The sequence below is a fragment of the Vespa velutina genome, chromosome 7, assembly GCF_912470025.1.
Source record: "Vespa velutina chromosome 7, iVesVel2.1, whole genome shotgun sequence".
Taxonomy (NCBI): domain Eukaryota; kingdom Metazoa; phylum Arthropoda; class Insecta; order Hymenoptera; family Vespidae; genus Vespa; species Vespa velutina.
The window spans coordinates 7,495,079-7,510,979 of NC_062194.1; the positions used below are offsets into that span (position 1 = coordinate 7,495,079).

The following is a 15,901-nucleotide window of genomic DNA, read 5'->3' on the forward strand; positions in this document are numbered from 1 at the left end:
ATAGATTGGGGAAAAAGAAATCCATTTTATTTTTTTTTTTTTTTTATTTGACCCAAATCGGACAATCCAAAACATGTTAAATAAAGTCTTGATGTTCACGCAAAAATAATGGATTTCTTTTTCCCCAACCTATATATATATATACATCTTTCATCTTTTTTTTATTCACATATTAGAAATATATATATATATATATATATATATATATATATTTATTTCAATTAAAAAATATAATATTTATTAATTTATTAATAATTATTTATTTATATTAAGAAATTTTATTATATATATATATTTATAATTTAATTATTATTATATTATAATTTAATTATAATATATATATATATATCTCCCTCCCTTTCTTTCTCTCTCTCTCTCTCTCTCTCTCTCTCTCTCTCTCTCTCTCTCTCTCTCTCTCTCTCTCTCTCTCTCTCTCTTTCTTTCTCTCCTAATTTACTTTATATAACAAGAACATTTCAGAAAATAAAAAATATTTTAATGATAACTCCGGCACGTTTAAACAAAAGAAAAAGAAAAAGAAAAAGAATTCGTATAAACGTACTATTTCTTTTTAAATTTCATTTGACTTTGATTTCGACTTTACAAAATACTTTCTATCGAAAATTAATTATTTCGTTACAAACGAACTTAGAGCGAAATATTGTTGAAACGAGCGTTTAAAATCTTCGTGAGAGAATAAAACGTATGTTTTTCAGGAAATCCAAGAAACGTCCAGACATTTGAAAAGATAATCAGAGATTCATTGATGAATTGTTTACAGATTTTATATTAACACGCGAACAAAATCATTCCGAACGTTTTTAAGAAAAATCATAAGAAAACTAAATAAAACAAAGATAATACGTTGAAAATCAAATTCATTCTACCTTGAAATCAAAATCGTATGTTTAGATGAATTTTCATTCATCGTTTAAACGTACTAGAGTACGTTATCATTAAAGTATTTCACGTTTAGTCTGAAACATCTTGTAATATCTTCTCCATATTTTATACGTATATATACGTATGCATACATTATATATATTATCTATGTATATATATATATATATATATATATATATTCATTCTAATCTTTATAGAAAACTAAACGAAGCATCTTATATCCCTCCTCCCCCTCTCTCTCTCTCTTTCTCTCTCTCTCTCTTTCTCTCTCTCTTACATTCACTCACTTATTCTCTTTTTCTTCCGATTTACTCCACGATAAACGTAACTATAGTACTACTGGCAAAGATTTTGCATAAAAACTGTATTTGACCTATTTCGATTGCCAACATTTTTTCAAAAAGAATATCTTCGAGAATTTTCGAACGACATGATTTAGTTCTTTCTCTCTGTCTCTCTCTTTCTCTCTCTATTTTTCTGCAGATATATATGATACATATATACATACATACATACATATATACGTATGTACAATACATACATGTATATGTACTTACCGACGTGCATCTATAGACGATATAACAAAAACATTTCTAAATCTTTTATCCATTTCTTCTATACATACATATATGTAAGTATGTTTTCGTACTTTAATAAGACCAAACTTATGAACTTGTTTTATTTCCTTAGAATGATATTATGCACTTCCAACGCATGTACGTGTTCACATATAAAAGCAATTTTATTTCTACAGTGGATATATACATATATATATATATATATATATATATATATATATATATATATTGTATATATTGTATATATATATATTGTATATATATATATTTATATACATATAAATACACACGTATTTGAAACATCTGTTATCCCTCTTCTCCTCTATTCCCTCTCCACCCTATATACTCTATCCCTTATTCCCTTTCTCCCTTTTTAATGTAATTCCAGTGTGCACGTCACCTACATGTAACTTCGTTAGAACAAGGGAAAAGAGAACACCGTCGAATGTTGTATCGGATTGGCCCTAGCGACAATTTGATGAAGCTCGTAGGTAATAGGGAAAATATCGAGATATAATTCGATTCCGCGGTCGTCTATCTCGTCTATGATGACGAAGATATGAGAAAGAAAGAGAAATAAAGAGAGACAAAGAGAGAGAGAGAGAGAGAGAGAGAGAGAGAGAGAGAGAGAAGATGGAATTTTATAAATTGTTTTTGTATGAAGATTTGCACATTTTTGCGAAATTTCTCAAGAGAGTATAAACAGAAACAGACAGAGGAGAAGGTATATAGTTTTCTTTATAATTCTATCTCTTTTTTGTATTTTTAATTCTTTTTTTTTTTCTTTTTTTTCTTTTTTGTTTTTGTTTCTATTTATTTATTAACCTTTATTGCCGCACAAAAATTGTCCATTGACTTGTATAAATACTACATGAAAATACATATTTCAGTGCGAAATTTGATAGAATTTATAAATAAAAAAGAAAAACGTATTTTTTTATTTGCGATTCGTGATAAAACAGTTTCGAAACGAGAGAAAACTACTCTCGAACTTTTAAATCATTTTTTCACGTTGATGTTACGTTTTTACGTTCTATGATTTTTTTTTTTTTCTTTTCTTTTTTTTTCTTTCTTTTGATTTTTTTTCACGAATTTAATCGTCCAATTACGAAACGACATTAAACGTGCATCATAAGTCTTCTATTAGTTAATTATTAGAAAATTTGATTAATCATTTTGGTGTGTTTCATTTTGTTATCTAATTCACGTAGCTGAATTACGGTCGAAGAAAAGGTGTTCAATCGGATTAGAAAATATCATTGAAACCTTACACGTAGAGACTTTCGTGTTTCTTCGACGATGAGTCAAGAACATAATCATTGAACTTGTACAGACGTATATATATATATATACACGTGTGTGTGTGTGTGTGTCTGTGTGTGCTGAGGAAGAAAAAAATTATTTTTTTATTAAATAGTAAAAGAACGTATAAGTATAAGATATTAAATGAATTAAGTTTTTATATACTTGTGTATGATACATATGTGCATATCTATAACTACGTAAGTATTATAAATGTAGCAAACATCGAGTAGAACGAATTATTTGAATGAACGTCGCGAATCGACGCTATGACATAGATTTAAGTACGAAACTTTTCAAGAGACATTTCTAACAGGGGCTTCTCGGTGTTATACATATTTTCTGGACTATGCAACGACGAGCTACATGCACATAGACATATATAAATCAGTATTTATATATGCATTATGTATCTCTATATATATATATATAAAAATACATAATAACATGTTAACGTATGTATTACGTGTAAATAGTCGATTTATTGAAAAGTTCTCTCCATTTTATTTATCTTTTTTTTTTTTGTTTCTTTCTTTTTTTTTTTTTTTTACTAAAAGAAATAAATAAAAAATAAATAAAAATAGAAAAAGAAATTAAAAGGAAATTCTATTTGATAAATATTTAAAATGGAAAATATGTACATATATAATTGTGCAGTGAAATGAACAGTAATTATTAGAGATATATATATATATATATATGTCCATGTATTTCTATATATAACATATATAACATTCTATATATAACATATATATATATATTCGTTCATATGCGTATATTTTTACCATCAAACACTTATATATGTTTTTACATATCTATATAAAGAGAAAAAGAATTTTAATTTAAAAATAATTGTGAACTAAGTAGATACCAATTATAAAAAACGTACGAACACGTATTCCCGCATATATGTATATTCGCGTACATATTTATTTTCGACAACGTACATATATACCTATTACGTATGAAAATTTTTATGAAATATTATTTAAAAATAATAGTACATTAAATGGATACGTTTTATTTATTAACGTGATAAATATACGAAATTTTGTATATTCAAATAAGTATGTACATATATACGTATACGCATACACACATAACGAACATATTATGTATAATGAAAAATTCATCAGTGCTAATGCTAATGTATCGTTAAGTGTTGTAATACGTCTATCATGAAATCGGATAAATATAAAACGGGACAGTCAATCACAACTACGATTTATACTATCGTAGTCCGATATCGGTTGAATTGTGCATGATGCAGGTCGTTAGAGAAAGTGCACTTTAACGTTCGTACGCGTGGCAGTAATGCAATTCTCTCGAATTTGGCGGGAAGCGTGGACAGTCGACACCCGTCACATCGAAATTACACGAGTCGAATAGCGTACGAAGGTTTAGTGCTCTGTGTTATGTACGATGAAATCTCCCCTTGAAATATCCATCTTCGATTAGAACGCATTTCATCTATGTATGCCACAGTCGGTACTGTACATATACATATATATATACATAGTCGGATGGATAGATATTTCGTATCCATTGATGCATCCGTGCACTTCGAAACCAGCCTATACTTACTTTGGAGAAACAAAGTACTACTTACAGCCGCCCTTTTGTTTCGACGATGAGCGTGCCGTATTTTCGTTGTAACTTTCCAGCTTCGTTTTTCTCTCTTTTCTTTTTTTTATTTCTCCTTTTTTCTTTTCTTTTCTTTTCTTTTTTTTTTTTTTTTTTTGGAGATATCTTCGCATTTTCTCACGAAAATAAATAGTAGAGAATGATAAGAGTATGAAAGAATGCATCCAAGAAATAAAGTCAGTCATGCCTATTTCCTTTTCAATTTTTTGATAAAACGATGAAAAAAGTAAAGACATTCAATGAATTTTACTTTATCTCAATTTCGATACTCTCTTTCTCTATATATTTCTCTCTCTCCCTCTCTCTCTCTTTGTCTCTATCTATCTATCTGTCCATCTATCTCTCTTTTTTCCTTCTCCTTTTTTTTCTTTTTTCTTCCTTTCACCACGATATATCTTTCTACTTCTATCGACCGTCGTAAAATGTCGATACTTCGCTTGGACCGACATATTTCTTGAGAATGTAAACCCTCTTTGTTAACTCGCATACTTAATACGCCATTCTATGATTTGTCGAGAAATAACATTATATAAAAAAGAAAACGATAAAGCGATATAGAAATATTTCTTTATGGATATTTACTTATATTCACTTAACGATCTCTCTCTCTATATATATATATATATATATATATATATATATATATCATTTAATAGTAATAATAATCCAATGTTAAATGTCGTATTCGATTCTATTCATTTTCATCACAGATTGCCGCTGTAATAGGCAATCTTCGTCGTTGCATCGTATGCAAGGCTAAGATGCATTAGGAATACTGTAGAGTTTCTCACACGGGAACGTGCACGATAGAAAGAGAGAGAGAGAGAGAGAGAAAGAGAGAGTGTCAACGCGAACTTTGTCTCGAAGTCTCGCTAAGTCAATTATGCGCTAAGTATAACCGTATAAAATCACGGTTACCATCGTAATTACATGGAGATCCGAGTGGCAAGACTATAAGCGAATATAGCGTAATATAGCACGACGAGTGGGTATTTTGTTGATAAGAAGAAGAAAAAAAAAAGAAAAAAAAGAAAAAAGAGAAAGAAAAAAATCGATAGATAGCGATAGCATGCACGATGGACAATAAAAAAAAAAAGAGTAAAAAAAAACGTTACGAAAGAGAGGAAACAGAAGGGGGGGGGGGGGGGGGAAAGGTGAAAAAAATCAAATCATTTCCTGTTATAATATTTAATCGGATATGTGTAGGTGTGATCATTCGTTTTTTCGTTTTTTTTTTTTTTGTCGTTTTTCCAAAAGTCGGTATCGTCAAAATCCATGCACACCTATACAAACATATACACACACATACCTGTACATTTACCCATAGAGATTCCTATATACATACAGAACAAGAGAGAGAGAGAGAGAGAGAGAGAGAGAGAGAGAGAGAGAGAAAATATCAGAGTAGTTTTGCAAACGTAAATCACTGCGTATATTCGTGCCGAGTAAAAAAGAGAGTATTCACCCGTTCGTATCTCTGAGCAGACGAGAAGTAATTCCATAAGTGAGAGTACCCTCATAGGTTAATTATGCGTTTCGTAAAACGGTCTAGACTACCGTTTTACCTTCCTTGACATGCATATGAGCCTAACGTTTTTTCTACGGCTAACATTTTTTCATAAATGAGAAATAGGAAGAGGGGGAGGGAGGGGCGGGAAGTGGGAGGGAGAGGAAAAAAAGAGGGGTTATTTTTCTCATTAAAACGATTCAGACCTTTTTTCTATTTTAATTGCAAAACGAATAATATCTTTAAAAATATACGAGATTTCACTCTCTCTCTCTCTCTCTCTCTCTCTCTCTCTCTCTTTTTTTCAAAATCATTAAACGTATGAGAAATGCTTTATCAATCAGATTTAGACGAATTATTTTTTCATCATTTCGACGATAAAAATGATATAATTTTTATCGCAGGGATTCTGAATAGATTCACATATGAGAAAGAGAGAGAGAGAGAGAGAGAGAGAGAGAGAGAGAGAGAGAGAGAGAGAGAGAAAGAGAGAGAAAAAAGAGAAAACCTGACAAGGCATCACTGTCATAATTTCAAGATGTCTTAAAAATAAAATATTTGATTTTATTTTTCTCTCTTTTTCTCTCTCTCTCTCTCTCTCTCTATCTCTTTATCTATTTCTATTTCTAACTCTTTCTCTCTTTTAAATAAAAATCCATGCGTCGAATTAATTCAATGGAAACGCTATGTCATCGTCAAATATGCAAATCTTTCTAGCGAACCACATATATCAAACGAAACTACGATATATATATATATATATATATATATATATATATATATATATATATATATATATATATAGATGCAATGAAAAAAGAAAATAAAAAACTAAAACAAAAAAGTAGAGAAAAAAAGAACGTAATAGTCATTCGGACTATAAATCATTTCGATACGTTTCAATGCAAGTGTTAACAATATAATACGATACAAATCGAACATTTTATTTCATTATTAGATCCTTTTTAATTTTTTTTGTTCTTTTTTAATTCCATCGTACAACGTCGACATTAATCGTTTAATTCGTACGGATTATTAATGGAGACACAAAAGGAATACAATTCTTCATAATTTTATTATAAATATCGGTATACTTTAAATAATCTTATAGCGTTTATATAGATTTTTTGATCATAGAATTATGCGAACTATTTGTCCATGATAATAATATGTTCTTTATGATAGCGTAATAACACTATCTATTTGCATTGATCAGTATTATTATTAATTAATATGTAAGTATATAAATATTTTGTCAAATAAATGATCGATGTATCTATATGTGAATATTTTGATCGGTATTATATAATTACGTGTCAGAATTGCATAACTTGCATATTATATATTATTATTTTATTATAAATATCTACCGATCAGATTTATATAAAATAATGATCAAATGTTTAAAAATACTGACTCAATAAATAGCAACCATAGAATAATATATGTTCAATATACGAGGTCAAGGGATGGGGATTCTTCTTTGATGAGGAGATATTAATGTGTGTGTGTGCGTATGTGTGTGTATGTATGTGTGTGTACAAAGCGATTACTATAGCAATTCTTGATATTAGAACCTTGATTGAGTCTTAACAATGATCGTGTTTTTTGCTGTTGAATCGTTGATTTATCATTTTTGAAATATTCATTGTAATTCATTAGTGAACAATTTCCAAATGTTTGAATCGATTATAAAAGAATTCCAATCGTTTAAATTCCATCGAACTACTTTCCATAACTTCAAACGTAAATTGAAAAGATTTCATTTTCTTTAATGGAAGTTTAAAAGCTAATGATATAGAGTATGAGAATAAAATGTTATAATAATGAAATAAATATGATTAAAAATACATATCCGAAAGAATTTTGTCGACGTTTGCTATTATACTCGAAAATTATTATTAAAATCATGTTTAAAAGTAATTTTTCAGAATTTATTACTTAAGGTTAACGATTAAAGAAATTACTAGGATCCAAAACAATCGTGAAAATTGAAAGTATTATAATATATTGAACGACGGTATCATTTACAAATAATTTTCAAAGATATCGTATTAATATCCATTTTGATTTTATTCGATCGAAATCTATTAAAGCATTTAATTTTCCAATTCGTTAGACATTATCAGCTTCTTCGAGGGTATCGCTTTTATCCTTTGTACTTCTATTATATTGATCAAACGTTTTACGGTGTAACACTTGATAGCAGGAAACTACAAACGATATCTTCCTCTTCGATCTTCTTATTTCCTTCCGTAATCGTATCTGTGCTTCTTATTAAGAAAAAGAAAGAAGCAGAGAGAATAAGAGGAGGAGAGAGAGTGAGAGAGTGAGAGAAAGATAAAGGCAGCATTATTTTTTCATTTGAAAAAGAATATAATAAGATTTGCATCATTCAAGAATGCCATCGAATTCGTTAGGCTTTGATGGAAAAGAAGACGAATGATAAAAAAACAAAAAGGAGATAATTGCCTCGTTGAATATTTAACGATGATGTAAAGTATATCGTATTAATATTAATGTTTCAAAATAATTATGAATTTTTAACGTAAACGTTTAATTTTTATTCTTTTTTCTAATAATATTATACATATATTTAATTGAATATAATATATATTAAATTATAATATATATTAAATATACGTTATTCTATACCATAAAATTTATAGATATTTTTTATTCGTTATTAAATCAAGCAAAATGATACTAATACGATAACTATAATTGATACTATATTATCTTAATTGATAATAAATTATGTAATATCATTGTATATAAATACACATTGATCTTTCACGTTTTCCAAAAGTATAGAAATAAAAGATTAAATTTAGTCAGAGGGATATATAGAAAAAAGAAGGAAACAAAAAAAAGAAAAAAGAAAAAAAAAAAATTAATCAGTAGCATCACAAAATTTTAATTTGAAAAAATTTGATTAGATGATATTGTGAACGACGTTAAATATGTTCCTAAAATAATATTCGAATCGGGAAAATAAACGAGTATATAGTATAAAGAAAATGTGGAGTACATAGAAGAACACGAAAAAAGAAACAAAAAATAAAAAGAAATATTAAAGCAAATATAAATCTTAATGCACTATTTTGCATAACTATAAAAAATATATTATAATTAATCTATGTATCGAAACAAAAGAATGCATTATGAAAAATTGACGAATATATATTAGTGAAAACTTTTCACGAAATTTTTGTTATTATGTAATATTTAAGTGGTAGAAACTTGAGACCATTCGAAGAAGAAGGATGTTTATATACATAGATGACGTTTTGTGTACACATATACACGCGCGCACGTGCATTTATATCTCCAACAACATGGAATTGTGAACCCTCCTTGAAAAATAAGTCAAAGGTTCAAAGGGTAAAATGGGCTAAGAGAAATTCGAGTACGTATAATATCGAACGTTTCATTTAGCTTTTTTTTCTCTTCTTTTTTTTTTTTATTTTCCATTCAATGAAAACACGAGAGCACTTAGGATCGTTCATGTATTTTAAAAATGTCGCATGTTCATTTATCACATGGGGATAAAATCATTGAATAATCAGAGAAAAAGGAGAAAACAATATTTATTACTTATAATAATACAGCGTTTAATTTATAATTAGTAGTATAAAATTTCGTTAAAATGAAAATGATAATAATCTAATCGTTTTATTATCACCATTTCAATATTTATTAGCTTTAATTAAACTAGATTATAATATACTATACTCTATATAATTAATATACTCAAGTAAATATAATATAGTATACTATATTATACTAATATATAATATACATATAGTATATTACTATACACTATAGTATACTCTTACATATCACAATATTATACTAATATATTGTCATATCATTAGTATAGTATAAGTATGTATTTATTGTTAGTATGTGTGTATATTTACGCACATACATACACACAAAATAATAGTATATAATAATAATAATAATATAATAAAGAAATTAGAATAATATAATTTTTGTTTAAAAATTTATAAAAAAAAAAAAGAAAAAAAGAATAGATCATATGTTATCACTTTTTTATGATCACTATACATGCATACTAAAGGTATATTTTGTGTTCTTTATTTTTTTATTATTTCTTTTTTTTTTCTTCTTTTTAAGGATTGGTCAAACTGGGCGTCCACTGCGTGTTGGGCAAGAAGGTGGCGATCAAGATCATCAACCGCGAAAAATTGTCGGAGTCCGTGTTGATGAAAGTTGAACGCGAGATCGCCATTATGAAGCTGATAGATCATCCCCATGTTCTCGGCCTTTCGGACGTTTACGAGAATAAGAAATATCTGTGAGTAAATGACTTTTCTTCCTATTTTTCTTTTCTTTTTTTAAAAAGCTTATAATTTAATAATCTTCGATCGATTTGTTTTATTTCGTCAAGTCGAGACATTTTAATTCAAGAGAGACGAAAAAAACGATCGAACGATTAATTCAATTTGATACAGTTCGTTGACCTCCTTACGTCTATCTTTTTGTATGTCTTTTTTGTCCTTCTTTTTTTTTTTATTTTCTTCATTCTTTTCTCTATATACGATAGATACCTCGTTCTGGAACACGTCTCAGGTGGAGAGCTCTTCGATTATCTGGTTAAGAAGGGCAGATTAACGCCAAAAGAGGCCAGAAGATTTTTTCGACAAATCATTTCCGCATTAGACTTTTGTCATAGCCATAGCATATGGTAAGTTAAGCCATGTTTTTATTTTTTTATTTTTTCATATGATAATATTGCAACATACTTGAACGATATGATCGATACGAATGTGACTGAGATATAAGCTAGAATGAAAATTATTTTTCCACAAAAAATCCGTTATATTTTTCATATTATAAAAAAAATATCGAAATTCCATTATACCTATGAAAACTTCTTGATTTTTATATCCGTTGAACGAAGATTTTAAAACAGATTTCGAAAAAAAAAAAAAAAAAAAAAACAAACAAATTCGATATATCATAAATTTCTCATATTCTCTTCAATGTGAAGAAAAATATTTATCACAAAAGTTTTTCTCGATACAAATGATCGAAATCTTATGGCATTGTTCTCATTAACAACGTTCGATTGTTATTCGTTCGATTTGTTATTATTTAATAATTCTGAAATGTAAAATAATGCAAATAGAAAAACTTTATTAGATATCAATATCTATGGATATCCGTAAAACGTAAATACAATTTACAAACCGTCTTTCTCCATCCCCCTATACCTCATATTATAATAACATTTTATTAAGAAATCTATTTAAAGTATTACGTTGGTGCGTATGAAATGTCGAATTTTTTTTAAATGTGAACGTTTGTTTCCCTGTTTTTGTTATGCTTTTGTTTTTGACATAACCTGGTTTATAATCGTACTGTCCATTGCCAGAGTCACATTTTACTAAAGAAGATTTTCTCAAAAATGTTCCCTTTTGTTATTTGCTTTAAATTTTGCATCGATATGAATTCAACCGATATTCGTGTAATTTTCTTATATGAATATAAACTTGGTAATAATACTGCAAAAGTTGCACGCAATATAAACCAGTCGTTTGGGGAGAATACTGTGAACGATCGAAAAGTACAGCATTGGTTTGAAAAATTTCGGTCTGGTGATTTTTCCCTGCAAAATGAACCGCGTGGAAGACCCGAAATGTCTGTGAAAAATGATGCTCTGAAAGCATTGATGGAAACGAATCCAACTGTTCCTTGAAGGGAACTTGCTGCCAGAATGGAAGTTGACCATACAACAATATTGTGACATCTTTCTGAAATTGACAAGTTGAAAAAAAATGGATAAGTGGATACCGCACGAATTAACCGAGCGAAATAAGCTGGATCGCTTGAACGTATGCTCATCATTGCTAACCCGATTTAATTGAGATCCATTTTTCGATCGAATCATTACTTGTGATGAAAAATGGGTTCTTTACGACAATAGGAAAAGGTGTGCTCAGTGGTTTAATAGGGATGAGGCTTGTGCTCATACTCCACGGCCATCACTTCATCCACGGAATAATTTAATCACAGTTTGGTAGAATGTGACTGTAGAGTAATACACTACTCATTCCTTCGAACTGGAATGACAATTACAATCGAAAAGTATTGCCAGTACATTGAAGAAATGCATGAAAAATTGAAAATTATACGCTCATCACTTGTTAATCTGCATGGCCCAATACTTCTCCACGACAACGCTCGGCCGCATACACCGTACAAAACAATTGCGAAATTAAATGAATTAAAATATGAAATTTTGCAGCACCCATCCTATTCACCGGATCTTTCGCCAACTGACTTTCATTTATTTAATCATTTAGAACTGTTTTTATGGGCTAAACAGTACGAAAATGAAGACAGTCTGAAAAATGCCATATCAGAGTTCATTGATTCTAAAGATCAGAATTTCTTCAAGACAGGCATCTATACATTAAAATCTCGTTGGGAAAAGTGTATTGAAGTAAATGGAGCATATTTTGATTAAATAAACAGCTTTTGGAAAAAGATATGCAGTTTAATATATTCACTTAAGAATCCGACATTTCATTCGCACATAGATACGTAATATTCTTACGTCAGGCATAAAGACTAACTGACACGACTGTCGTCTATATGAGTCTACTATATGAATTCTACGAATTGGGTTAAGGATTCGTTCTTAGTGTTTAGCGGGGACATAGAAGGGAGGGAGAGGGAGAGGAAAGAAGTGGGAGTTAGGAGATGGAAGGAATTGTAAAAGGAAACAAAACAAAGGGCAGACGATGAGAGTGAAGTTCGAAAAGGCCTAGTTGGCAAAGAGTATCGGGAAAACTGGAGTTCAATCGAATAAATTTTCTCTTCGCGATGGTAGACCTAATTTATAGACGAGAGGTAGGACAAAAAGGAGGAGAAAGAGGAGGAAAAAGAGGAGAGGACACCTTCGTAAGATTGGTTCACTCGATCGAGAATATAATGGGGCGTAGAATACCTCAGATCAACTTTGAGCTAAATTAAAACATTACGTGATTTCATGAATTTTTGTTTTTTTATTTTTTTTTTTTTTTTTTTTTTTTTTTTTTTTTTATAACGCAAATGCGTTTTCAAACCTATCGGATTATTATTTCCGAGGGTACAAAGAATATTACAGTATTTTGTTTGGAGTCAAAATTATTCATTCTATATTATAAATGACAATAGCTGTTCAAAGTGCCTGCTGGGATGTATAGCGCATCCCAAAGTGCACAACTTCGAAATTACTTTGAGGTATGCGCAAACAACTAGGATTATAAATACATATTTAAACTTATATCAATCGTTTGTTGAATTTAACACAAGGCTAAATCTAAGGTGGCCATTGTTATTTTATTTTTTTCAGTCATAGAGATTTAAAGCCTGAAAATTTGTTATTGGATGAGAAGAACAATATTAAGATAGCGGATTTTGGGATGGCGTCGTTGCAGCCAGCGGGTTCAATGTTGGAAACAAGCTGTGGCTCGCCCCATTATGCCTGTCCGGAAGTGATCAGAGTTAGTTTTTTAATATGATCGTATGATAATATATTCTCATTTTGACAAACGATTCTTTCGTAATAAAACAAAAACAACAACAACAATAAAAAAAAATAAAAAAAAAAAATAAAATAAAAAAGAATGAAAAATAAGAAAAACTCATTCTTTCATTCATTACAGGGAGAAAAATACGATGGTAGAAAAGCAGATGTATGGTCATGCGGTGTTATACTTTATGCACTTTTAGTTGGAGCTTTACCCTTCGACGACGATAATCTAAGAAAATTATTAGAGAAAGTTAAACGCGGAGTGTTTTACATACCACACTTCGTACCACCGGAATGCCAGAATCTACTTCGAGGAATGATAGAGGTTGATCCGGACAAAAGATTAACGGTAAGCTACTTACACAATAGCAAATCGAATTTCTCTCTTCCCCTCGCATTCCCCTCCCCTTTTCCCTCCTTCATCACACCTATTCCATTTACTGTAACATACGATCGTGTTCCTAATACTTTATTTTTTCTATTTTCTTTTTTTTTTCGACATTCTCTAGTTTTTTCTATTTTGTTTTAATTTATCAATCGTTCAAATTAAGCACAAGAAATATAATAAAGTATAATATACTCCACGTACATACATCGTAGATATAAAATAAATATCTGCATTCTACGTGAAAATGCACATAAAATAAAATATGTATTGCATAAAATAAAATAATAAAATAAATATATGTACCCTACGTATACTAAATGTATAAAAAAAGAAATATATATATATATATATATATACATCCCCAAGTGTATTATAAATATAAAAATAAATATATATTATATGTATACTATATATGTTATAATAAATTTATAATTATGTATAGTACGGATATAATACATATCTATAAGTATGCAACGTATTATCCCTTTTTGTTCTTTTTGATTTTATATCTTCTTTTTAATTTAATCTTTTTAATTTCTTAATCTTTTAATTTAATCTTTTAATTTAATATTTTGAATATTTTTATAATATTCATATAATATCGTGCATAACGATATTATTTTTCAGCTTGCCGAAATAAACAGGCACCTGTGGGTGACGGCGGCGGGGAAAGGAGAATTAGAATTGGAATTATCGATGATGGACGTGGTGCAGACGCACGTTCTTCCGTCCGTTGACGCCATCGATCCCGACGTCTTGCAAGCGATCGCCAGTTTGGGATGTTTCAAAGAACGCGATAAATTAATTCAAGAACTTCTTAGCCCGAAGTAAGAGATTTTCGAAAGGAATTATAAAAGATTAATATAGAGAAGTATAACAATTAGATTATTATACGTTCAATCAATATTATTTTATTAATCGTAAGTATTTTGTAAAACAAATGATCAGTATTTATGAGCATAATTTCAATAGAATGTTTGAAAAGCGAGTATTAGCTTTAACAAAAAAAAAAAAAAAAAAAAAAAGAAAAAAAAAATGATCATATCCTCGCTAATAATATTCTAATTTTAAAAACTTATCCTCTTCATATTCATACGATCGATTAGTATAATATATCGAATCGAATTATTGATAGATTTATTTAATCAATCTCTCGATAACAAATTCGATCGAATTTCGAATATTTTTTCCCGGACATGTCTTTCCTTTATATATTTATTTTTTGTTTTCTTTTCTTTTCTTTTCTTTTCCTTCTCTTATCGCGATATCAATTGTATGATTGTTTTTTTCTTTCTTTCCTCCTTTTTTTTCTAGTCATAACACGGAGAAAGTGATATACTTTCTCTTGCTCGAAAGAAAACGAAGGAGGCCAGCATGCGAGGACGAGCTCGAGGTAATGAGAGGTGGTGTAAGAGGATCCGGGGGACAATTGGAAGCCGATCCACCAAGAAAACGAGTGGATACGTGTCGTGTTAACGGCAGTACCGCGTTAAATCTTGGACAAATTAGTCATGGTTCACCTTTGACACCAAGAAGACAGTCAAGGTAAAATTAAACAACTTTTAAAGAGTTATTGGCTTTGAAAAAAAAAAAAAAAATGAGAAATAACTATATCCTCATTAATAATATTTTGATTTAAAAAATTTATCCTCTTCATATTCATGTATATTACATTAAAAAGTTCTTCCTGTAATTATTTCAAAATCAATTTCTCAATTGAGGACAAGTTAAAAGCATTGACACTTTTAAAAATATTATATTATATTTTCTATTACCATTTTACTATCATTCTTTGTCTTTTTTTGTCTTCTATATATACTTATATATATGTATATATGTATATATGTATATTTGGATAAGTAAACAATGAAGTATCAAAGTTGCGTCATTATATATTAGATATTAATATTTTATTATAAATATTGATCAGATTTATTTAAAAATATTGAAAGGAAAAGAATATATTGAAAATACCGATGGAATAAATAACAGCCAAATTAAAGATGATTTTACATATTCTTTTTCTATAT

The 15,901-nt window shown here is 29.0% G+C and overlaps 1 protein-coding gene across 12 annotated transcripts in view; it reads left to right on the forward strand.

Moving 5' to 3' along the window:
* The window catches only part of LOC124950753 (serine/threonine-protein kinase BRSK2), a 50,557-nt gene that overhangs the window by 8,490 nt on the left and 26,166 nt on the right, over positions 1-15,901 (forward strand). For all 12 annotated transcript variants that reach the window (XR_007101427.1, XM_047497980.1, XM_047497974.1 and 9 more), the window contains exons 2-7: positions 10,078-10,258; positions 10,508-10,648; positions 13,304-13,454; positions 13,617-13,832; positions 14,499-14,698; positions 15,186-15,416. Coding sequence is in view for 11 of the 12 variants with exons in the window: in XM_047497980.1 (XP_047353936.1) it covers positions 10,078-10,258; positions 10,508-10,648; positions 13,304-13,454; positions 13,617-13,832; positions 14,499-14,698; positions 15,186-15,416 (1,120 nt within the window). In the remaining variant the exon portion in view is untranslated. The remainder of the gene's footprint in view (positions 1-10,077; positions 10,259-10,507; positions 10,649-13,303; positions 13,455-13,616; positions 13,833-14,498; positions 14,699-15,185; positions 15,417-15,901) is intronic.